The sequence below is a fragment of the Ciconia boyciana genome, chromosome 1 (genome assembly GCF_034638445.1).
Source record: "Ciconia boyciana chromosome 1, ASM3463844v1, whole genome shotgun sequence".
Taxonomy (NCBI): domain Eukaryota; kingdom Metazoa; phylum Chordata; class Aves; order Ciconiiformes; family Ciconiidae; genus Ciconia; species Ciconia boyciana.
The window spans coordinates 122059242-122085327 of record NC_132934.1 but is presented as its reverse complement, the minus strand read 5'-3'; the positions used below and the strand labels follow the sequence as shown (position 1 = coordinate 122085327).

Genomic DNA, 26086 nt, shown 5'->3' with positions numbered 1-26086 from the left:
CTAAGCCCAGAAGGTAACTCAATTCTGCGGAAATGTTGCATTAGGGTTTGAAACCAGATGCTTATTTCTTTGGTCAGGTCCAAAGCAGAACTTACCTGCTGCTTCTTGCTGCCATTTCCTCCCGCATCTTTTTAATGTCGCTCTTGCATTTCTCAATCTCCACTACTTTCAGACCTTCCACTGTCAACAAAGGAAAACAACAGGGGTGTTACCATGGCGAAAGTTGAAGGATCTCGTTTCCCAATTGTGCAAAATTTCAAAGGGCTTTAACAGTGGGGTTATCCAGTGAGCCAGCAAGCGCTTACAGTCTGCCCCGGTTCTCACATATGCAGGTGTTGCCAAAGCGATATATCTTGAAAACCCATAGGAATTCTCTGCTGCCAATTTTAGATAATAGCTACAGTATTTTAATTCACAGAACGGCTATAATGTCTCAGCTTTTCCACAATTGTTAGCAGCAGTCAGCTGTTCTGGTGCCTTCACTTCTCTGCTGTAGAACACGAATCAAAGGAAATCCTGAGCGAAAAAAACCCTCCCGTGATGGGATGATAAGTGCAGCTAGGCAAACATGTCCCGGTAGGATTAGAATTCCCATTAGGATAAAAAGTTTTAATTTGAAAGTTCACACAGAGTTTTAAGGAGCTCTGAGAGGCATTGCTAGATACAGAGAAACCAAAGTGAGAATGCAGGAGAGAGAGAGAAATGTTGAAAAGTTTTGCTCTAATGATTGATTTCTTTTTTTTTTTAGGTATTGAAGATCTGTCACTTTTTACCAATCAATTTTGTAATCAAAGGCTATTTCTGCATGTGGCACAAAAAATCCTATATTCCCCTTCTGTATGTAATTATGACAGCCACAAGGCAAAAAGTTTGATTGCCTGTTTATGCAGCAATGCACTTCACTCCACATAGCCGTGAGAACCTAACGCACTGCACGTATGAGAATATTCTCCCTTTTCTTTCCCTCTCGTTGAACTATCGGCGTGCTCAAGGACATAATGCAGCACCATCTATTAAGTACATGTCATTCATATGCAATCATTTCACAGCTCATTTGTTTACTGAACTCATTGTTTGCATGGACAAGCTGTGGTTCAGGGAACTCAAGGGAATGTGCAATCGTACAATCAGTATTCAGTCCATTTCTTAGAAAATAATAGTCAAAATCACACTTATCTGGAGCGTAGAATCTAAGTGATAAAAACCTGCCTTGGAAGGGCACACACAACTCTGTAGATAAGCAGAGACCTCAGTTTTGTTTTCTTTATGCTAGTAAAAACAAAGATTGCTGTTGGAACTGGGAAAGCAGAAAAACAGACGTGTACGAACCGAGTCCAAAATGCCACATACTAGGAGAGGAAAGGGAGAGGGGTTTGATTTATGCTTGATTACAGGGATACCCTCCACTTAAAAATGCCATTTCCAGATTAATGTTTTTTTTGTCTAGCATTTTTACAAGTAATTTCTTTGGGTGATCACAATGTGATGATACAGGCAAGATGCTGTCCTGCTTATTCAATACCTTCATCCTGGATATCTGGTTGCACTTTTTTGGGTACTTGGTTCAACTGCTGATGATCAGCTGCAGCTGACCTGCAGGCCCTGCGCTGCTATGTACCACCTCGGTGCATTCATCCGAGAGAAGTTCATGGGTAGCCCATTTGCCAAGTTGTCTAAAAGGTGGCCAGTGCCTATTTGAAGCAGTAGAGGCAAAGCAGAGTTATCAGACTGACAGGGTAGTGGGGCAGGCAACTGCAGAGAGAAGAGGAGTTATGGTGCAAAATGGCAGCCCTGAGCATTTTTTCATATTGCGTCTCTTTAGTTTTCTTCCAAAACCTCTCCAGGGTAGCAGAGAATTTACATAATTATTTTCTTAAGGTAGATGTGAGATGCTTACAAACTGTAAAGGGTTTTTGCCAGCTTCCTTAGTCATGTGTGGGCTGCTGTGCAAACACTGGAGCAGAGTAAGTCAAGCCACAGGACAAAGCTTTCTCAGCACTTGCCCTGCGTGGATGCATTTTCCAAGGGGAAGTCACAAGCTTTAGATGGGATTTAAAAATCAGTTAAAAGATTTGGCTCCTTGAAAACACATTTCTGTGATGTGGTCTCTAGACAGTAATGGGAAGGACGCTGAGAACATTTTTTGTGAGGTGCAGATGTGGTGCTGTCATGAGCACTTATCCCCCCCCACACACACCCCCTCTGGGGAAGAAATCCTGGAGATCACATGTGAAAGTGGTGGAAAAGGGATCTCCGAAGGAGGTAGGAGAAAAGGCAAAACAAAAGCACAATTCTTTTCACATTTGGCTCACAAATGATAAATGGCCTTGTCATGTGCACTGATTAAGGGCCTATTATATTATTCTGCAGCACGAAATACCTTCTGAAAAGACCCTGTGCTGTCTAAAGAAATCCTTGGGCTGAATCCAGCACTGAAACACAGCTCTTAAAGCAACCTCTGGGAGCCCAGCTCAAGTAGGGAGATCAGACACTCCCTTGCCCTCACAGTTTTGCTTTTTAAACATGAAAGCCTGGGATTATTTCAAAATTATGTGGATTTGGCTCTGTTGCAAATTCTGGAAGTCCAATTTCGAGCAGATGGGTGCACTTGTAGACAGGCAACCCAGGGCGCTCCTTCCCACAGGCTGAGGCTGCTGGAGATGGGATCGCAAGCGCTCAGGCAGAATGGCAGCAGATTGCTACATCTGCTGCTATTTCCATCAGCGGCGAGACCCACTTACAGAAAGAACCTTCATCTGGGGACCCGTGAATTCAGTTCACCTGCACGGCACGGCAAATCTGGGTCTGCTGCCTTCCCTAAACCAGCAATAAAGTGCCGGAGAGTGCAAACGCACAACTCTTCGCCACTGGCAGCAGCATGCAAATCCTTGTAATCTCCCTCCACCGCAGTGGGCTGCCAGTGCTGAAAGGCAGCATGTGCGCAGGGTGCAGCCGGGGGTCCCAGGGGTCATCGGGGAGAGCCAGTGGCCAAAAGCGGCCCGTGGCTCGCTGGGGTAGTTTCTCTCCTGGGCTGTCAAGGGGATAGGAAGACCCACAGGAACGCTTGCCTTGTTTGCTCTAGTCCATGGCACTTAGCCCTGAGGACTGGAGCTGGTCGGAAGTTTCACAGAAAATGCAGAGCGAGTGAGCTAATTTTTCTTTTTCTTTCTTTCCTTTCTTTTTTTTTTCTTTTGGACAAAAGAATAAATCAGAGGAGCCTGGGGTAAACTGCAGCCAAGCAGACTGGGAGGGATTGCTACCCGGGCTCCTTGCAGAGGTCTGTGCTGGGGGTAGGCACGCCGCAGGGTCACCCCTCCGTGGGCGTCACCAGAGGCCTCCCACCGCACCGGGAGCCTGCTGCTGGGGTGGCCTCTGGGAGAGGTTCTCCTGCAGCCGCTCTTTGAACAAGGACATTTTTTCCTCTCCCTGCTGACAAAGGCGTCAGTCTCGCTGAGCAGCTGCGGGGTCAAGGTAGCTTCTGGTTGGGGGAAATTTCAAGAAAACAACTTCTTCCATGAACAAGAAACTTTTTTTTTTCCAGCCAGCTCTAGGGAGAAAGTGCTTGCTGCAGCTGTGATGCCGGGGAAGACTCTGCCCGCTCCTGACTTAAATGCTGCGTATCAGCGAGGATGTGGCCTTGGGTGTCAAAATGGTGCTGTGCAACAGTGCCTTACTCATACCCCTTCTCTGCCATTCTGGGGTCTGTGTTCTGCATAGTAGACTGAAAAACAATAAGTCAGATGCTGCATGGGGGGAAAAAAACCCCAAAAAACAGAAAAGGAGCTCTTTGACCAGATGAACTTAACTTGGTTGTTGCACGCTAACTGAATATGGTTGTGTTACTGTTAACACACCAAACAAGCAAGGAAAGTGATGCTGCCTAGTAGTCTGCCAGGCAATATGGCCAGCAAGGGGTGAACCCCTGTGTTTGCAGCCCAGAAGTTACTGCCTCGTGAGACAACGAGACGTAGCCTCCGGCTGTATTTCAGTACATGCTACGCCGCCTATTCATGGACGCTTCGGTGTTCAGGCTGTATTTGTGCTGCAGGTGTAGCACGCACGTGTAGCACGCACGTGTAGCACGCACGCATGCTGCGGGGAAAGGCCTCACCCCATTTCAGGCCCTTTCCCGGCAGAGGCAGGTGTGCGACATGACACTTAGCAGAAATCCAGTCAGGTCTCAGCGCTGGCGCTGGGCCTCGGTCAGCAGTGAGGACCGACTCGACTGCTTAATAGGTAGTAAATGCACTTCTGAAAGGAGAAAGTCTCTCTGCAAGACAACATGTTTGACCCGTGCAAATATCTGACTTAAAGTAGAAGGAAAGCAGCTGTGGTACCCTCCTGTAATTAATTACAACATGCAGCAGCGAGCGCTGGGGCCCAGGTGTGTGTGGGGTGTTTTGCAGGGAGTGCCCGTGCAGAGGCATGGGGGGGTCACCGCTGGGTGCAGGGGAGGTGATGGGGGGACGGGGCTGGGGCACGAGGGGATGTGGGAGGGCAGGCCGGGGGGCTTGGAGGTGGGCGACGGGGAGGTGGGCGGTGGAGACCCTCTGCCGCGGGGACATGGTAGCAGGAGGACGTGGCCGCGGGCCCAAAGCTCGGCGGGCGGCTCGATAGCCCCTCCAAGGGGAGCCCGCTGGGGCGCTCCGGATGCCTGCGAAGCCAGGCGTCCCTCCCCGGCCTCGCCCCGCCAGTCAGTGCCACCACGGGCTCCCGCCTTCCCCGCGCCTCACCCTGGGCCGGCCTGCGGCCTTTCGGGCTGGAGGCCGGCCACATTATGAGCGACTGGAGGGGCTGTGAGGAGTGGGACGGAGTGGGGGTACAAAGCGGGCAGCGAGGCGGGGGGCTTCTGAGGCACCGGTTCCCACTGTGATAAGAATACAGGGACACTCACATTCAACCTTTTTCTCCAGCATTGCCAAGTGATTAGCTACTTCCGTTTTCAGCTCATTGATTTTAAAAACCCTGAAAAGAAAACCCTCATGTATTAATGTTATACATTTAGTGCCGTACCTACCCTAGGTGCAAAGGACTTTTGCTAGAAATGTCTACATTTTTCAGAGGACTTATCAGTCCAACAGCGGTTGCCGTAAGGGAAAGAAAATTTTCCATGGAAATGCTAAAATTTGGGCGGAAAATACACCCGCGTTTAATTGTCAGAAAAATTAACAACAAATTATTTTGTTATGGCCCTGGGAATGTACTGTGGCTCTGCAACACTTCATCACCCCCTCTCTCCACAGTGACTTGTTATTGTACCCCCTAGGGAAGCAGAGTTAAATTGATAATGCTTCGCCTAACAGCAGTATCGTGGTGTCTGCACACTCTGAAGCCCTCCTCCTTTTCAGTTATGCTGGTGATTTGCTGAGCTGTGGTGGGATTGCTCTGTCTTATGGAAAACAGCTGGAATAAATTAAACAGCTCTACAGATGTTCAGAAATCCTCTCGGAGGAGAGACATGTTTGGGTGATAAAGGGAAAAATGAAACAAATCAGATGATTTGACTGTTTAGCGAAGAAGCATTTTTTTTGCTTCCAAAGAGGGCAGGAGCACAATAAGAACATTTATATTTAATACTTGATCTCCTTTTCAGATCAAAGATAATAACCAAAATTGCTTTTGCTTTAAGATACTGTATTGCTGTCAGCAGGAAATCACATGTGTACCTGGCCTAAATTTGGCAGGAAGAGTGGGTTTTGAAAGAAATCTTAAATGCCCCTCTGCCTCTTGTGAAAATTTCACTTCAGGCTGATAAAAGAAATAGCATTTTAAATTAATAATGATGTTCAGCTTCTTACCTTGAGAACTGCTCAGCAATCTGTCCCAATAAATTCTGGAACAATTCTTCTTTCTCTGAAAAAAACAGGAGGGAGACATAACAGAAAATGACAGAGGAAAGAAGACACCCTCAATCCCCCTGCGAAGGCGTGTCCCCAGACCTCCAGCTCTGATGATGAGGCATTTAGCCAAAAAGTCGTTCTGGTCCTTTGAACAGTGACAGCATTTGGGAATGACTCCTCGTCCCACCTGCCTTCCTCTGCCTGCAGATTACAGTCAAGGTTTCGCAGAAGTTTTTTTAGGGGGTGCTGGGTCTCTGAGAGGTGGCTTGTTTTAAGTCAGCACTCTCTGGAAAGGAGACCCCTTTCATATTTCTTGGGTGGGACACCCAGAATCGCCGTCCGGTTTTGAAAGGTCTGGCTCACAAGGACTGCCTCTACTCCATCAGTGCACTGTGCCAGAGTGTCCACGAACAACACAACAGCTTATGAACACAAGAAAACCCAGCTTGCCTTTCAGATTTATGCTGGCACATTCTCCTGGAGACCAATTTTTTGGTGCAAATTCATAAGGATCGTACTGCTATGCATAAACTTCAGGCAAACGTGAGATGCCAAAGTGACTGTACTTGCAGAATAAGGTCCGCCCTTCCTGGTTCGTGGGATGGACACAGCAGGGCACAAGGTTCCCAACCCCTTTTCCCTTGAGAACATAACTTGGACAGAGCCACTGCAGGGATCCCGTGGGGATCCCATCGCTGCCTGAGCTGCTGCAGCAGTGGCCGCACTGGGAGCACTCGCGCCAGTAGCTCCCCGCCTCCGAATGCCAACTCCGGTGCTCGGTGCTTCAGCTGGCTTGGGAAAGTCAGCCTGGTGAAGCCCCAGCCCCTTCCTGAGACCATCACAGGACTGCAATCACTAACGCAGGGAAAAGCAAATGAGTCTTTAAAACAAGACCCTAGATTTCGAGGGACAGTACACTTTAGGAAGGAAGAAGAGGTATGATAGCAATGTTTTCCCATCTTTCAGTCTGTCCACACTGTATTCACACAGACGGGAAGCATAAATCACCTTTGCTGAGCTGTGAGCTGCTCCCACTTTCCCCCACCAAGCTAATTTAAACTGCACTGTGCTGCAGTCATTCTCATGTCTGCAATGTGGATGTACTCTGAGTTTCTCATGCTGAAGCAGCAGAAACATTACATGCTCTCATAGACATGCTGCAGATTACAGAACACCCTATGTAGAAATACCCCAAAGGCATTTCTGGAGGTACTTCTTGCACTTGCCTGAGGGAGCATGATGCCTCATGAGTGGAATCACCCAGGCAAAACACATCAGACAGAAATACAGCCCAGCATTTACAATGTATTTCTAAATAATAGCTCTTGTACCTGTTGAAAGGATTTGCAATTCCTCAGGTATCAGAGGTGTCAGAAATACTTGTCAAGAGCATTCACTATTCTGGTCAAAACAATTTTGTTGTTACCCCTGTGTCTCTAAACTGGAGCAAGCACTCGGTGCTCTGAAAGTCTCAGATCTAATTCCCTCTTTTCTTTTTGCTGCGATCCGACTCCCACTGGAGTGGCTAGCAGAGCAAATGAAGAGATTAGTTCTTTTCACAGAGACCCATTTTTCAGTTTTCTCTTAAAACCCATTTGAAAACCCAAGCGCTGAAACAAAGCAAACGCTGCATTCTATTTAAGACAGGAGGAAAGCTTACCGTATGCAGCACCTGGGATGGTACCCGAGTCCAACAGTGAGAATAAGCAGAGAAACCCGTGTCCTCTCACTTCGGTGCCGCTCAGCTCTCTGACAGTGGCTGTAGCATGCCAGAGACTGACAAGTTCCCTATAAACACCGTTCCAGTAAAAAAAAAAACAATCTTACTTTCACTCCCTCCCCCTGTCAAAACTCACTTGGAGTACTAGGACATTCTCATCCAGGGAACAGTCAGCTGCAATCTGATGTTTATAGATGTAATAAAAGACTTTCAAAATGAAGATGTATGTTTTTATAACCCTAGGGTGCAGTAAAGATATATGACTAAGAGTGGCAGTTCGTCTCATCTTAAAGAGACAAAGATCCATTTCTTTGCCCTGTTCCTTTCCAAGGGGAAGACCTCTGCTAACCACTGATTCTGAAGAAAATGAGACATCGTGCCAGCTTGCCCACTCCTTTGTAAAACAGGAAGGCAAGGTGTTCTTTTACTCCCTTCATTACCCTCTGTCATCTTTTTTTTTATAACTCTGGGCAGGGCTGATATCCCAGGTGCATGCAGCTACCTTTTCCCTCAGTTGCTTCATTTGTTTTGCTGTGATTCCCTCTGGGAAAAGGAAATCCTACTGCATGTAGCATGGGCAGATGCAATCCGTGCACATTGCTGAGGGTCACCAGCTCCTGCCTGCAGTAACCTGAAAGCCAACAGCAACCCTCGTCTCAGCTCACCCCCCGCCAGCACCGTGAATGTGCAAGGTTTGCAAATGCAGGTGTTCAGCAAGTCAGATTTTTGCACAATACGCAGGGTGTTTTAGAGCTGACAAATGAAGATTAGAAAAACCCCCTCCAGAAGATGCTGCAAGAGCATAATGCCGGGCAGGGGAGGCCAGCTCAGGCCTCCCCGGGCTTCCCACGGCCCATTCCCGCGCTCGCTGTGGGCACAGGGACTTCGGCTCCTCGCCTGCTGGCCCCTGCCCAGCTCAGCAGGGAGCTTGGCTGGGGCATCACAGAGCAAGGAGCCATTTTGCCCTCCCTCCCGGCAGCCCTGTCTCCAGCAGGTCTGGGCACAAAACAGGTGCAGGGGAATATGACAGCAGAACTTTTTCCTGCAGGTCCTGCCGTGGCCAGATCGCCTGCCTGGCCGTGAGCACGCACCTTCCCTGCCAGACAGGGACTAGGTACACGCTGGGGCAGCTCAGGTTATGAGTGCACTGGCACAGATGGCTTATAACCCACTGGCATGGACCCTTGGCTTCACACTGCCCTGCTTGGCAGTGACTCTTCCTCTCCTGCCTTACACACTGGGATCATGGCCAGGGAGCCACCTCCATCCTCCTGCCCTCCCTGGCTCCCCTCGCCATCCTGCCAGCCTCAACAAGGTGCAAGCAGGGAGTGTGTGGGGTTGTGGGGATGGGTTGTTTTCCCCCCATCTTTTCTGCTGTGGCCAAGCAAGGCTGTGAGGACGTGAGCGTCTGCCTTTCCCTGCCAGTGTCAGGCTGGCAAATTCTTGCCACATGGTCTTTCTCACATGTGCTGTACCTCTGCCTCGGGCTCCTGTTTGTATTTCCCTTTCTGTGGTTTGTTTGAATCTGGGCAGTCAAAGGAATTTAAAAAAACAAACAGCCAAGTGGACAAAAGCCTCAGGAAGGGATGTGCTTCAAGTCCAAACCCACGTCCATGAGTCATGTCATATTAAGCACCAAATTCGCTTGACAGCTCAGGTTAATTTCAGCTACCGCATGCAAGTCTCTGCTTATGTGAGTAATCCCAAAGCAGTTGATCAGTTGCCCCCATCCCGATGCACGCATCCAGGTGGAATGTGTGTACGTGTACGGAGCAGCAGGCAGGAGAGTTTTTTTCTCTCGCAGTCTCTGCCTTTTCCCTCTTGCCTGAGCTGCAAGCGTGAATATGCCTCCAAAAGGAGAAGAGAGAGATCGCAGCATAATAAGATTTAGACACAGTGACAAATTTCTGTCACTTTACCAACAGCAATCTGCACAAGATCTTGTGTATTTAATCATTCAGGGGAAAAAAGCAGTCCCTAGAGACCTCTGGTGCAGCTGTACACGTCGTTGGTGGGCTCAGCAGCGGGCAAGACAGGGCTAGCACCGATTCAGACGTGGGCCTTCCAGCAGGAAGCTACACAGGTCTTGGTCAAGCTAGCTCTCCTGCTGCAAGCCGATAACCCTGGAGAGAGACTGTGGGTTTTCCTCTGTGCAAGTGCTAGATAGCTTGTTAGTTGAAAAGGCAAATAGCTGAAGAGCAAGTGAAGTGGGAGGCGAAGACGCTGCCTACAGCCTCAGCCTGGGCAAGCGGCTCTGACGCTGGCGGGGTTCCCTGGCGCTGAGGCTGCTGAGCAAGGGGTGGCAGGTGGCGAGCTCTCCCCGCGTGCTGGCCTCCATCCCCATCGGGCACTGCTCTCTTTGGGTTTCCTTGCCCGTTTCCCCAGGGATGAGGGGATGCTTGTGTTGAAGGACCCACCAGAACAAGCTGGAGACAGAGGTGCAGAGAGAGCAGAGTCTGAGCCGGCACATGTCATGCTTTTTCAGGTCACATCCCTGGTGAGATCTTTAAGGGCTCATTCAGCTGCCTGTGTGCTTTGCTACCCTAACTTTGGAGCAGTAGGAAAGCCCCTCTGCATGTTTACCCCCCCAGTTTAGGACCGTGGTGGATCAGGCTTACTTGAGCTCCACAATAGCTCCTTTCTCTGCACTATCAGAAACGTAACAGACCTCAATTTTGTTTCTCAAAGAGTGTGCTGCTAGTAGGATTTGTTAATTTAATTGTCAAGTCCAGCAATATTGCAGAGTGCCTGAACCTTACTAATTACAGCCACAACACACCCATCGGTTTGTGAGTTTTGAGCCCGTTCCACTGCGAGGACGCAGACCAGAGCCTTTCCGCTGTCGGGAGAGAGAAGATGCCCGTTTGATGGGCTTGGGAGTTTAAACACCCCGGAGAAAAGGAAGGGTTTGGTACTGGGGGTTTGATGCTCTGCTCGGATAGCTGCCCGCCTTCTGGTCTGGGGCTGCGGGAGGAGGGACAGCACGTGATGCAGTGGTCCCACAGGCTCAGAGCTGGCCAGCTGGGCCCCCGCCTTTGCCTTGCAGACAGCTGACCCCACAGTGATACAGCAATTGCTGCTGCATCCAACGGACACTCACTGGAATAATAATTTTTTTAATTCCAGCCCCATGACTATGGCCAGGAAATGAAGAACGGTTTCTTAGCAGAACTCCGGTGGATATCTCCTCTGCTGGATAAAAGCCACTGCTTATATTTTCCTCCCAAAGGATCGTATTTTCCAGTCCCACCTTTTACAGTCTTTGTTCCACTGAAGTGCGCGTCACTCTTTTCCAGCTGCCTGGGATACTGCTGAAAAGAGGTGCATTACCTTCCACTGCTGTGAAAATTGGGGTGACCCCTTTTTTGGCATGTATTTGGATGAGTTGCTTTGGGAAGCAGAATCACGCAGGCAGAGTTGTTTAAGAAGTGAAGACTAGAACAGAGCTGTTTTTTTTCTTTTAATGAAGAGGAACAATTTCCCACTCTGTTTATTCTTCCTACTCTCAGCAAAATGTCAGGAATGCTTGAGATTAATGACAACCCATGTGAAAGAGAAACAGATACCAAGGAACATTAGTTCCATCACACTCAGTTCAACTTTCCTCCTCTTTCCATAGCAGATTCTGTCTTATGCTGTGGCAACCTACTGCCAGAATTTTTCTTGCCCTTTTCCAGCCCTGCCAGCCGTGTTCACTGGTCTTTCTCCACCTTGGGGCAAATGGCTATTGGTTACCCACGCCAGCTGGTACACAGAGACACACGCTCCAGTTAAGACCCCACCTTTTCTCATCTGATAATGCAAATAGTGTACTCCTGGACCAGAAGAGCGATGCTGTTCCAGCAGAGTTTGTACGATAAGGAGACAGCTTCTTTTCCCTTAGCAGTCACGTGCGTCCCTTGGCTTTGACTACCTCCTTCTGGCAACAGCGGCAATCACTGGCATGGGACCTGTTTACGGCTTGTAACAAATCTTACTCTGATAAAGTTCTTCCTTGCATCCTAGCTTCTTTGTTCTTTTTGCTCTCTGTTCATCTTTGCTGTCTGCATGCACAAGCTCCCTGCTGTTGCCTCTCTGTCCCCCCGGCACATCCTCCTACACTGCCTTGCTGTGCCCTTTTCCTACAGATGTTTCTGCCGCAGCAGACGTGGGTACCTCAGAGAGTAGCTTTGGTTCCCTCCGCATCCCCATCTAAAAAAAGGCAGTGCTGTGAGACACTGTGTTTTCTTGTGTAACACAGGAGCTTAAGCAAGAAGAGGTGGGACCTACAATAAGCATTAGCAAGAAGATGAGGTGGGAACAGCAAAACTGCCTTGCCCCTAATCCAAGAGCCTCACCCATTCCTGCGAACTGCCTTTTCCCAGCCCCAGGCTTTCTGGATCCCTCCTGTTCTTCCTGTGCAGTCTATGTTTCCAAGATAATCTTAACCTCTTGCCCCTTGTCTCTCCTATCTTCTCATTTTACTGCTCCAAACTGTGTCCCCAGCTGACATCTCCTACCCTCCTGCTGCCTCAGCGGCCAGCCACTTATAGCTCCACAGCATACAGGCTAGGGCTCTTGCTCAGGCTGCCTCGGAGCGAGTGGCAAGGAGATACTGCAGTTGCACAGATGAGAGAGACCGTGAGCCAGATGCTCTACAGGAGTTGCCCCAGGCAAATGCTCTGCTCCAGTGTCTGAGAGCTACTGGCCTGAGCATGACATCGGCAGGCAAAGAGAAATGGTAGAAGTGCCACTTCAGTCCTGCCTGTGCAGTACAACAGCGCTGTGTGCTGAGGAATGTGTTCCAGATGTGTTCTTTCATTCAGGCCTTCTTTAATCTTGTCAGGTGTATTTAAATATTTATTACACTTAGAGCTACCGTGCCCACAACAGAAATTATGCTCTCTCCTCAGCCATTTGGAAATAACATGGGGTTCAAATGTTGTGCTCAGCTTTCCAGCAGAGCTTTGCTGAGCGATGAACAAGTTTAACAAAACACTGCAGGACAGGCTTTCAAACATCGTCTGCGTTGCCTGAAAAAACCACTGTTCCATGTGAGGCTTTCCCCAGGACATCAGTGGTGCTGAGTCAGACCAGAGCTACGCACTGTGAAAGTCCCCTGGACCCAGCCATTCCACCTCACCCTCAGATACTTTGAAATCTGGGGACTTTTTTTTAGCTTTCTGCCAGAACACTGTGATTGAACACTTCATATTGTGCCGTAGCTACAGCCATGACACCGTCATCTTTCTTTCTTGCATCATAGCCACATAATTTCTATGTGCAAGTGTTCACAAATTCAGCTTTAGTAAATTCAGTTCAAAAGGGTCGTTTTACCTGAGAGCTGCCCTGTGGCAACAGGTATCACTTTGTATGGAGACCTGGAAGAGTCAGAGAGGGTTGATGTTAGCAACACTCAGAAAGCAGTTTGTATTTCACATTTGACAGCAAACAGCGTGGGATGGGAACAGATGTTCTACATTAAACACTTAAAAGCGGTATTTTTTCCTCAGACAATTACTCCTACTTTAATAATATGCAAAAATCTTCAAAACCAGCAGGCATTAGTGCTATAAGCCAGCATGCAATTCCTGCTGTCATCTCCCTCCCTCCAGGCAGCTGCTCACCTCCCACTGCACACAAAAGGCATCTGCAGGCAACCACCACCCCTTCCCTTGGGCTTGACCCCATTTTTGAAGAGCGGGTTGCAGCGAGGTTTACCTCTCTGAGTTTGCAGGCATTGTCGGATCAATGGATACCATACAATTGTCTGCCGTCAAAAGGGAGATTGTTGTGTTCCTGAAAAGCATGTTTCAAAGAGGTTTATTTGACCTAGAAATGCTGGCTGAAATTCTGTGCTGCTGCATACAGTCCATAGCCATCTTCTCTCCTGCAGCACTCCTGGCCTGGCCTGGCACTGTCTTGGACCCATTTTACCTTGGTGCAGAAAGAATCAAAGCACAGGATGGGGTAGGCTTGATGCTTCACCCATTTCTTATGATTTCTTATGAGGCTTCACCCATTTCTCTTGATGCTTACCAGAGATGTTTCTGGCAAAACGTTAAGTGTGATCATCTTTGATCTCAGAGCAGACTTTGGTCCCTGCTAACCCATGTATTCTGTCAACTCCTCAAATAATAATTTCTGTTAAAAAGCTATGTTTTGTGATACATTGACTCGGCAGCTATGTATTGACTCATACTATACAAATGACTGTGCTAGGTGTGATCTCATAGGCTCAAATGTAAACCTTAGAGGTTTACTCTGGCTCCAGGAGCCTGGTTGAGATGAACAGTTCTTTGGAAGTCTTCTGATAAAAATAAAATGACAAATACGCAGTGAACACCATGCTGATGAATGACTGAAACTGCTAAACAAAGTTTCCGGGGTGATGGAGTGGAAGTATCTGACATCATAGGCAAATGGGAGTTACTAACCTCTCCAGTGTCAAATGGGAGGAAATACCCAGGATAAACAGGCAAAGGGCATTAATTCTGTCAAGCAGTTTATGCAAATTCTGAGTCAATATAGACAATTTTATCTTTCAATCCCCAGAGCTGGAGTCATGCAATAAACCCATGATTAAAGGACTGGCTTATTTTCTCCTGTGCTTTTTCTCTGTTGTAAACCTGTATGTACGAAGGTAAAGACTATGGCTTATTGCATGCTGCTGTGCATCTGGCCTGCGCTGCTCAAGGCCCACATGCAGACTGCAGATGCCCCCTTCTAGATGTGACTAAGGAGCTTCCCCGCCCTGCACCACCGCCCTGAACAGGCAGTGCAGAAGTGGCTGGGTGCTACACCGTGTCACCCTCCACCACACGGTGTCCTCTCCCACCTCGACACATACCAACACCCAGCCCTGGATCCCTCACAACACAGAGATTTAAGTTGGATGCTGTTCTCTAGGTGGAGGGTAAGAGAAACAAACCCTAGAGGAAATTACAGCAGGAGAGATGCATGGACTTTGCAGGACAACATAAATTAGGAAATACTTGGCTTGGGCAATGGATTTGGGGATACTTATATTCTATAAAACAGTTCTGCTGGGATACTTTGTGTTGGAATATCCCATACCTGCGATTAGATTGTACTGTGTCTAAATATAAAGCTTATCACCTAGTGGCAATGCTGCTCATTGGCCCTAAGTTCTTCCCTAAAAAACAGGTTCTAAACATCTTGTTGCGTTTCACTTGATATGGGCAAAAATGTAGTGCTGGGGGATAACGGCTAGGCGCACACAACCCATGCGCACTCAGGGCTGGGCTTCTGCACTTGCTTTTATTTTTTTAGACTATGTCTCTTCTGTTCCACTCTATTCCACTCTGTTCCTCAGGCGCAGCTGGCACTGAGGTGACTCAATGCCTGCCTGAGCTTCGTGCACTTTTCCAGCTGGTGCTCTCTGGGTTGTCCCAATTTCTTCTTCCAGTAGACTGGAATGAGAGAGAAGCCTGAATAGCAGGTAAATACATCATTTGGGGTCTGTCTTTAAATTGTCCCCAGAAGTAAAGCAACAAAAGTGAAATTAATGTCACAAATGAAAAGGAAGACCTACCTTGGTAAGCCTGTTGCAATGCAGAAGAGGTCCATGATATCTTTGGAGTTGCAATATTTACTAAAGATCACCTTCCAAACCAAACAGCAGCAGGGGAAAAAAAATTAAGACAAAGAAGAGAAAGGATGGTTAGTTCCCAGTGAGATATGAACTCTCTTCAGGCATGAACTGGGCTAATTTTAAGGCTCAGGCTACCACTTCAATTATCTGATTTGACTTGTGAGCTGGAATATTTCTCTACTCCTGTTTAATACCTGTGCTTTTTTCGATAAAGCAAGCAAGCTCTGGAGACCTAACTGCGCTGTTCAGAAGTAGAGCAATAATGTATGTGAACTGAGAGCAAAAGGTATCTCATAATGCAGTATTGCTGCAGGATGATAACAACTGCAAATTTAAGGATGTAAAAGCCCAGATTTAGGAAGAAAAGAGCCCAGATTTGGGGAGTTCCTTGGATGGTATAAAAGGGCACTGCGTTTTGGACTACACTAGCTTAAGCTAGCTTTAAACAGAACAGAGCTTTTTCCCCCCACCAGTTGTGCCAAGTTTCCTACGGTCTATCAGGCTGTATCATTCCTGCTGTTAGGTCAGAGCTCGGACCTTGAATTACAAAATTTGCCACTGTTACCTTCCCATACCCCCAAACACCTCTCCACCACCCTGCCCTTCCACGCACGCCAGGCAGTCCCTACGAGGAGAAGACTGTTCAAGCGTTGGGTCTGGGACCGCAACATCCCCTTGACCCCTGTTGCGATGCATCCCTCAATGACATGATCCCATGCCATGATTTTCCCCAAGACTCCCATGTCCATCAGGGCACGTGGGCGATACTGATCCCTGGTTGAGAAGCTCTTCTGCAGACGGGGTGGGGGGCAGAAAGCCCTCTGTGTGCCTTTGATTGTCTATGGTGGAGGCTTTGAAACCACCATGGAAATAAAATGCCTCATTGCAGTTGGGCCTGGCTCATCTTCTCAAAGCCAGGAACGACAGTGAGCAGTGGGGCTGATTTGTCTGGGGGCTGCTGGTGTCGATGGGGCGGCCGCAGGCTGTGGGGGCCAGCTTGCTGTGGGGAGCGGGGAGAGGCGGTGGTGTGGAGTGGGGCAGCTTCCCTGGCCAGCGCTGGAGCTCAGCTCCCTCGTATATTCTATAAGAAAATATCTTATATCTTCTTATATCTTCTTATTATCTTCTTATATCTTCTTATATAGAAGATATCCTTATATCTTCTATATAAGAAGATATAGCCACAGAGCCTCTGGGTTCAGGATGCAACAGCTCAAAGGGACTCGTGGAGACCTAAAAGCAAAACTCAGGAGGAGCAAGAAAGTGATATTTCACAGATGAGGTCTGAGGCACAGGGAGCTGCACAAGGTCAAAAGTCTCCTCTCCTTGCGAGTGCCTCATTGGAAACACTGTTTTCCACCCCTCACGACCACCCGTAGCACCCCATATTCTCAGGCACAGTTTCCATTGCTGTCCATCGTGGGCACAGGGTATGTGCACACCCACAGATCAGCCTCGAGGAAAATGAGGAACATGTCAGAAAATGAGGAACATGTCACCCGGGATGGCCTTCCAATGGTTTGGTTTCGCTGCCTTCCTCATGCTGCCAGGAGGAGGCAGGGGCTGCAGGCAGCGGAGGCTGCTGGCGCCCTCCCTGGATCTGGTCGGTCGAGCAGGTCCCATGTGTTCTGCAAGGTGAGGACCACACTGGAAAAATAGCGTGTCATCATCTAATTAAAGACTCTTCCGAAAGGCGTAGGTGCCAGGAGTTAATTAAGCCTGCAGCCTCACTCCAGCAGTCTTGGCCTTTGAGTGCTTTAGTTCCTAAATCGTAATAGCATTGCAATAACACAGTTCCCATGTGCTTTTTCTAAGGTGCCTTTCAAACACCAGGGGAAATCTCTCACCCAGAGGTGTTGTGTGGTGCTGACCCGGACCTCTGCTGCTGGCAATGGCGAAGCCACGGGAGAGCCCACGGGATGCTCTGCCAGCAAGAGCTGCTAATGCCTGCTCACAGGTCGGGACATTGCGAGCCTGAAGTATTAGGAGAGTCAGAACAAAACGGCAAGATCTGGCCAGCCTGGCTGAATCCTGTTGTGCCTGGGGTGCGACGCGCTGACACTTGAGCTGATGCTGAAGCAAGGCTTCAGACCTCAGTTTTCACTGGTGGTGAGGAGCCCTCCTACTCTTAAGGGAAGCGTCAGGGGTTTTGTGGTAGAGAAGAGAGTGATATTGGTCACCTCAAGAGGTGGCTGTGGCTGATAAGTGCATGCACACCCACCTTCCCCGTGATCTGACCCAGATGAGATTACACCAGACAATATCTTTACTTTATAAAACATCAAGGCACTTGATTGCTGAGGTAGTTAGTAAAAGCTCTTGGGGAAATGGGTGGGATTAAAGCACAAGTGTGTTTTAAAAGCTTGCTTTGCCCAGTGATTGACCTTTGGTTATTAAAATACAGCAGCAATCAAAGCAATAAAACACAGCCAATTGAGTTCAGATAGGGCTGAAACCCCGCTCATCACAGCATCCTACCGGAGTGACAGCTGCTAAAATCGGCTGACAGAGTATTGCAGGGTACAACAACTGGTACACACAGTAACTGAGGAGATGATGTTAACTGTGGCTGAACAGAGGGTAAAGGCTTGTGATGTGCCAGGAGTGCTATTTCAGGTATTGAGCTTTCTTATTCTGGAAATCAATTACTATTGACCGGGACAGATAAGAAAGGAAAAAATAAAAAAAAAATTAGAAAACATTAAAGGTAAGAAAGCCAGCCTGACTCATAGAAAGCAGCAGGAGCTTTCAATGCACTGAGGATAAATTTTAATGCTTCCTTTACCCCATATAATAGTGAAAGAGTGGGAAGCAAAACAAAAACTGTAGATACTATTTTCTAGATTATGAGCTATCTCCATACATGCTTTTTGGCTTTCCATAATTGGCATTTTTACTTAAGTTTGCTAGAAGTGGATTTCTGAATGATCCACCGCACTTTGGTACTCATCTCAGGATGGTTGTCCTCAGCTGGTTGGGTTTTTTTAATCAAAGAGCATATGCTACTAAAGTTTTCTTCTATTGCAACCTGCTGAGCTTTTCTGACCAACTTCCTTCTGTTCTAAAACAAAGCAGCCAGCCTCAGACATTTCCAGCAATATGCAATTGTTCCTGCTATTGCCTGCAGGTTTATGTTCCCAATAAAGTCGATGTCAGTTATGCTGATGGAATACGATTGGCACATATTTTGGAGAGATAGGAGGACAGTACTGCGTACTATTGATGGCTCCAGCACAGTATAGGAATCCTATTTGCCTAAAGTCCATTATCATTGCAGGGACATTAGCAACATGAAGGCAATACAGTGACATTTGGTCTGCAGCCATACTTCAGCCAGATGGGACACATGGTTTCTCCCGTGACCAGGGAAGATGGTTGACCTGCAGCTTTGAGGATAGGCAGCCCTGTTGGCACTGGGTGGACAAGCAAGCATCTTACCCAGTTCTGTGAAGGTGCCCTTACTTGGGCAGATGTCCTGAAGCCATTGCTCTTCAGCCCAGGTCTCCATGATGATACTTTTCCGGCACTGTTTGTGGGTCTGATCCAGACCCATGGTCAGCAGTGAGGGACTTCATCTCCCTTCAAACCTGTCTCAGCTGTCTCTGACCCACAGTCATGGTCTTGCTCAGGTCCCTGTTCCTATCCCTGGGTAGAAAGCTACTCCTGCAACGTGTCTCACAGCACCTCACTCTCTGCATTAATGCCCAGCGATGGAAGAAATCACTGCTTAGGACAGGACTGAGACCTTGCTATGGAGCATAACAGAGGCCAAAGGCAGGAGACCACAGCAGTTTCTACAGATGTGGTAGTGGGCTAAGATCATGCATGTATAGGGCACAGACAGGTTTCCCCACAATATGTGTCAAAAAAGCGCATAGTCACGCAGGTCAGCACAGCCCAAAAAAACCAAGGATGCAGCTCCTGACACACCTCCTATGAGAAAGAGTGGACACAGGGACTCCAATATTGCCTGGTGGTGTGAGAGTCTCCTGCAAAACCAGACAACACAAGACAGTCATTTGCCAGTGTCATTTCTGAAAGCAAAGGCAGAGCCAAAATCATGTAAGCAGAGTCACAGAGGCGATACACCGCATGGGAAGGGGAAACAGAAGCCTCTGCTTCAGCCTGCAGATTGATGACTAAATGCCATGAAGCGAATCAGCCACATATAAACCCTGTTAATTGCATCTCCCTTGGATTTGTGCCAGGAGGAGAAAGAATGTACTCCTCAAAAATGATGCAGCATCTGCAAACAATTCATTTCCCCCATTTGAGAGTTAACATTATTTCATATTTCTGTCCCTGTTACTGTTAGCAAAACTTCTACCATGTGTAGAAAAAAATGACAGGAAAACTAGTCTTCCCTGAATGCTAAACTTGAGCATTTCAATAATTCTCCATCAAGACCAAGAAGTAGCCATTTGATTTAAGTGGGGAATGCTGTCTGCCTGCCTTGGAAAGTAACGTGAAGCAAAGGGGGGAAAAGCAGAATGAATAATAACTGAGGCTTTTTGGAGTGGAAATAATATTTTGATGAAGCATGCAGTGACTGCGAAGTAGGACAGAGTGACGCGATGGGGATGCCTGGTTCCTGGCCCAGAGCTCACTTCTGTGGGACTGGTTTCTTTCCTGGAGACAGTTCTGCATTTTTGTGAAACATCTTCCTCTGAAATAAGGGGCCATTGTATCTTAATCCATAGTATCCACCTCTGGTCGAGGACAAGGATTTTAAAAACCCTCTCAGAAAGAGCAGGGATTAAGAGCCCTGCTACTCTGGCTGTCTTTCCCACTCAGGGGAAAGTTCAATATTAAGGATTGTGATGGAGATACTACTAAGGGACCACAGGGCATACACTCTGCAACCTACCAGCTTACAATTAATCACATTATATTTTGCTTTCAGATAAGATGGGTAAAAACACAGCCTACAAATCCAATTTCTGTTCTATATTTGATCCTCAGAACAGCTAATCCTCTCTGTAAACTGTAAACCCTGTCCAGAATGTTATCCTGTTCTGATCTGTTGTTGGTGATTGGGTTTTCTTCCAAGAATTTAACTCATGTTTGTTTTTTTTTTACCCTAGTAAAATTCCTAAATAAATAATGCAGACATATTTTCAAAGCCAGCCTGTCCTCAGTGTCCAGTCCTACTTCCTTTTGCTGGTCTCAACCTGCTGTGTTCAAGACTTTTAGCACTCGGTGATGTCTTTCATTCAGCTCAGTGAGCAACGTTCAGAGTTGGGGCTGAAAGTGTGGAGTTGTAACAATCTAAAATGATAATCTTCCACTAATGAGATTGGAGGAGAGTGTGTTGGAAAAGAGTCTGGTAAAACTCAGTTATGTATTTTGCAGGGACTGTGAAAATCGTTGCTGCTTCTGTAACAGCAGCTTTCACGGAGGATTTCTGAATTGCTAAAGCAGAAGGCCAATGTGAAATTTTTCATTGTGATTTTCCTGTCTCTCCAGTGGTCTTTGTTGTCCATATCAAAATGAAGCAGGATCAACAACTTTTAGATACCAGTCTATAGAAATCACTGGCAGGAATTCATATTTCTAAACGTGTAAGCAAATAGGTCTTCCTCAAAAAATGGTGATAAATGACCTTATCAGTTGTAGCTCCCAATATCCAACAGAAGCCTTACCTAAAACCCCACATCTAAACATCTCCCAGGTTTCTCATTCTTTGAATTCAGATACAGGCATAGCATGAGCCCAGCTATATCCAAAATACCTATTTTTTATTTCTCGCACTAATTAACAGTTGATATTCAGAAAACCACTCCATTTATCTGAGCTTCAAATGTTAGGCAGTATTAAAAATAGTATGCCAGATTTGCCATCTGTTTGATGCCGTAGGAGCTTCTCTAAGAGAGGAACAGAGAATAAGTGCGTGTGTGCATGTGCGTGTGTGGGGAAGAAAGCACGAGAGCCCTCAGCTGGGAGTCCGAGCAAAAATGAAGGCTCCCCCGAGCTCTTCAAACACCGCTTCTATTAAAGGATGAGGATCGTGGTAGATGTTTTACTTCCATCAGCTGGTGCTCTGCAGTCCTGCTGATTCACACTTACCTTCAGGCAGTGACGTGGCTTGACAGCATTCATTTCAACACGACATCTAAGTGAAATGTACGGGTGGGATTCATCTGACGTAACTTGAAACATCTACAAGTTTGGCATCTCGTGCATGTTGCTCTGCTAGACTCCCTCTCTTGCCAGTAGAGAAAGAGGACAACTTCCCAAGAGTAAATCAGCCCACTTGTCTCCAAAACCCACTTTAAGATGGGATGAATCATTCTCTGGAGGTACCACCCGCCTCCCCAGTGACTATGGGGGGTGTGACTAGCTTGGAGCAGTCATTACTAACTTTTAGATGGCTATGGTTAATGGTTAAGTGGGGTGAATCTCATTAGTTTCCTAATTATATACATTACCCTAAAATGAGAAACAGGAGCCTCCAGACAGAGCTGACCTATCAGGATCCCAAGGCACGTGGCTATATGGTAAGTTGCAATTCACATCCTTATAACATCCCTGAACAGAGTGCTATGGGAAAAGACATTTTTCTCTTTTCAGGAAAGAGAAAATGTCTATGATACACTCATACGGGTGACCCCCAGGGCAATCTTGGACGTCCATTGAGAGGGACGGCATGGCAGGTGTTGGCTCCGTCACTATGAGCAAGAAAGGATCTCATTACTTTTTAGAGTCACTGGGGCTCGTAGAGAAAGCCAAGTTACATTAAAGAGAGCCTTGTGCAACCTGCTGACTATACTAAGGGACATATTGCTACTATTCAGTCTTTCAGTACTAATGATTAATGGCAGAATGTAACCAGGAACCAGCAAGGCTGGTTGTGAGAGGCTGAGCTGAAAGTTTCTTATTTTCTGCAGCAGACATAGAAGTATTTCAACCTTTGACAAATAACAGAAATCTCTATACTCTGGCTTTACTTAACATAAAAAGGGCACACGGTTGCTGCTAATGGAGTACTAAGTGCAATTAACCCTGTAGCACATTAGTGCATTAAACTTGAAATGTTTTGTAAACTGGATAATAAGGATGCTCTAGCACCAAATGTCCTCACTAAATGTGAGTGAAGCTAGACCGCTTGTTTCAAAACTACTCACACAATTAATGTCTGACATTACAACACGCTTGATAATACAGGACTGTCAGAAGGGTAATATTAGTTAACTGAGTAAGGAAAAGCAGGTATGGTGAGAGGCCAGGGAAAGGCCAATTTGCAGCTGTAGAAGTAAGTTCACTAGAAAGGTGAAGAAACAAAATGGTTTTGTCTTGTTTGTATTAAGCAAAAAGAGTTTGTACGTGAGTAGCGTAAGTTGCTACAGTTGGCTTGTCTGAATCCATAGGTAAGGCTAGCAGGAGAGTGTTAGACCTAGACTTTGTCTTGGCTAACGTGAGCATGAACTGTAATAACTATAATAGACTGCATGGGACTTCAGAAAGATAAACAGCAGTAAACAAGCCTTTTTGGGTGATGGGTACAGGAGAATTATGGAGCTATGCTGGAATTACAGAGCTGTGCTAGGATTACGGTTTGGCTTTCTACATGCTCTGAGGAGCCCTTGCTGGGGAGGAAAGAGAAGGGGGAGTAGGAAAGAGAGAGGCCTCAAGTGAGACATTTTCTCTCACTTTTTTAAAAGCCTGGTTTTAAGCCATTTTTACTCTTTAAAATGTTTATGTGTTGTAATGTGATGGAGTTTTAGGAACCTGCTGTTCATTTCTTGCTGCTTTACGACGAGAACATCTAGCAGCTGCTTTGAATTCACTGGGGCCAGCTAAAAGCAGAGAGCCAAGGTGAGCTGAGACCACTGGCCAGACTCAGGCTGTGCTACCTTGCACCTTCCCTCACCCACAGAGATCTGCCAGCACTAAGAAAATGGCCTTGATCCCACAAAAACATACTTATGCCTCACCATGCTAAAGAGGGTTTTGGCATTGGCTTGTCCATGTGTGGGAGGAACCTGCAAACACCGGCCAGGCAGAGCAGCCCCCAGAGGTGTCCGTGTCCTGACTGCCTGTGAACCCCTGTTCTGTGCACCCCTCTGATGGTCGGCAGCTGAAAGGGCATTGCCCTAAATCCCCGGTCCAAACAGACAGGGAATTGGGTCCATGGGCCCCGCAGAGCATGCCTGCCCTGCTGTGCCGAGAGAGTCACGGGGATGCAAAAATATTTAATCGCCTTGAACTGATCATCACGCCATTATTTTTCTGCTGTGTTTTGGTTTTAATCTGAAGCCAGTTTGGCGTGTTAAAAATAGCACAGCGAGCTTTGGAAAAAAAATCTGTTGGGTTTTCTAGAGTCTAGGCATTTATACCACAGTTGCTGTTGCTCTAATTAAAAAGAAAAGCCACATGACAGAAATGATTCCTATGCGCTGATGTTTCAATGTAATAACCACAGGACCAAAATGCAGTCTTAGCTTTGTTCTGTTCATCGTGGACCTCGGGCCAAGAGGAACAATGGCTGTGGATGGATCAGTGTCCTGCTCCACAGGTCAGTACAGTAGACATCCAGAAAGGTTGGACTCAATACATTTCTTTGAGAAAAAAAAAGGTAATTTCTCTGTTTGGCATCCAGAATGACTCAGTCAACCAGCAAAATGGCTCCAAAATTCTTTACTTGCTTTCTGAAGAGGAAGAAAATACCACCCTGAGTGATTTCCTTGAATCCTTGACAAAGGCGGCGGTCGTTTTCTTTTTTCCAGTTAGCTCAGGCTCTGTACCCCTCTGACTTGTCATCCTTGTTACAAATGTGATGATGATTAAGACACTGGAAACAGAAATCCTCTTGAATTAAGCATTCTTCTCAGAGGAACTCCTTACTACTCTGTGAGCAAAGCCACTACCTGTGACATTTGAAAATGAGAGCCATGAAGGCATCCATCTGGGAATATGGCCACTGTCTGGTTTGGTGCTGCTACCATTTAAATCTCAAAGGTCAAAAGAAAATGTTCCCCAGTAGTTTCTTCATGGAAAAAATTTGGGCATGGGCTGGGGAACATTTTCTTGCTGGTGGATTTTTAATTCGAAACAGACTCAATAGGAATTTTTCTTAAAAACACAGCCAAAGGGTTAATAACGTTATGAAGGAAAATCAGACTCCAGATCTGGCTTAAGTTTGGCAGAGCAAATCTCACTTCTCTGCTGGCAGGCTGGGGGTTTGGGTGCTTGACCTCATCTAGTGGCACTCCAGGAACAACGAGAGATCCCCCTCCACGGTGGTGCTGCAAGACCACCTTATCCTATATGAAACATGGCCATGGCTTCCCCCCGTTCCGCTGTCTTCTCCTTTGCCTGGCAGCAGACCAGGCTGTGGCAGGGGCGAGCCATGGGTGTGCTTCACGGGTGTGCTAAGCCCCGGGCACGCGTGGAAGCGCAGAGGGAGGTGTGTGTCCAGGCAAGCAGGCAATGAGCTGCTGGGTGTCTCTGGGTGAGAGGATCCTTTAAAAATAAATAAACCCAGCAGCGCTTGTTCCCCCCAGGCATGCATCCCCCTTACGTAGGCACTGGATAGGAAGAGGATTATGCTGTAATTTCATTTTTCAACCAGCTCCGAGAACAAGTGACCTCTTTGAAGCCAGTTTGCACAGAGCCCCAGTTCGGTGCGTGGCTGTAATGCTGCAAGGCTTTTGATCTTCCCTTTCCAGCAGCCCCGGCATGGCTGTCCCCTCCACCTCCTGCTTTGTGTTCGGCTCTACCTCCACCAGCTCAGCAGGCGGCTGCCCCACGGGAGACCCCCATCCCCTGCCCCTTGGCCAGGACACAGCTACCAGCAGCCCGAAGCCTTCCCCTGGAGGACACAAAAGCCTCCCCTTTGGGGATCTTGAGCTCAGGTGCCTGTGGGGGGTTCCACGGTTGGTGTCTGCTGGGCTGGCGTGCGTCATCTCATGTCCCTCCCAAAGAGAGCCCCTGCTGCCCCAGCATGGGGGGATGCTCGGTCAACTCTGCCCACTGGAGGAGAGCCCATCCCTGTGGTCAGCTTTGGTGAAGACCATTTTGTGCCTGCCCAAGCCTCTGAAAGGCCAGTTTATCAAACTGTTACAAATGACCAGGAGCCTTTGCGGGTGCAGGCAGGATGGGGCCGAGGGGAAAGGGCAGGAGCCGAGGATGTTATTGAGGCAAGGGCTAGACTTCCCCGGTGCGACATAGGAGTGATGCACGGCAGCACTGGGCTGGGCTCCCCTCTGCTCTCAGCCTCCCACCGCCCTCCCACACGGTGCTGGCCTTGCAGGTATGGACCTCATCCCTTCCTCTGGATGTGCTGGCCTCGGGCACGGTCCTGCGTTCAACCCTTGCTGATGGTGCCTCCCTTATTTCAACAACTACTGAGAAGGGTTTCAAAGCCAGCAAACTCTCCTCCAGCAATTGCCGCGTCCCTTTGCCCTCCCCGCTGTGCCCCTCTGGACCTGCCGACACACAAACCTACTTAGCTTAATTCAACACTCCTGTTGCAGAGCACTTTCAAGTGCTCATCTGCAATGCGCAGGTTCCCGGGGGAGGTGGCGTGCGGCTCTCTGAACCTGGTGTGCCCCTTCATTTACCCCAGTGCTGAGGCAAAACAACTTCTCCCACAGTCAGTAGCATGCCCTGTGGCCACACCGGTGGAAATTCAGAATGAGGCCACGGAAACACAGAATTACCTGTGAATAATTGCCATCACAGCTAGCGCTATCGTAGGAGGCCCGGTTCTATTGCATGACTCTGCGGTGTCCAGCAAGGCAGTTGCAAGTTGGAGCTGAGCCCTTTCAAACTCAGCAAGTGCTGTTATAATGAAGCTCATACCTCATTACTGGGCTGACGAGTAGCTTAGCATTGATTTAATGAGTTCCCTTTAGAAGCCTCCAATACTGCATTCCGTGGAAGATTAAGTGTTGCTTTTATTTTTTTTCCTTTCTAATGACGTTGTTACTG

The 26086-nt window shown here is 47.6% G+C and overlaps 1 protein-coding gene across 1 annotated transcript in view; it reads right to left on the bottom strand.

Moving 5' to 3' along the window:
- PDE9A (phosphodiesterase 9A) overlaps positions 1 to 26086 on the bottom strand; it is a 49548-nt gene that overhangs the window by 21701 nt on the left and 1761 nt on the right. The window contains exons 2-6 of the mRNA XM_072852271.1: positions 15095 to 15165; positions 12877 to 12920; positions 5799 to 5853; positions 4895 to 4965; positions 96 to 180 (exon numbers count right to left, since the gene is read on the bottom strand). Coding sequence (XP_072708372.1) covers positions 96 to 180; positions 4895 to 4965; positions 5799 to 5853; positions 12877 to 12920; positions 15095 to 15165 — 326 coding nt within the window. The remainder of the gene's footprint in view (positions 1 to 95; positions 181 to 4894; positions 4966 to 5798; positions 5854 to 12876; positions 12921 to 15094; positions 15166 to 26086) is intronic.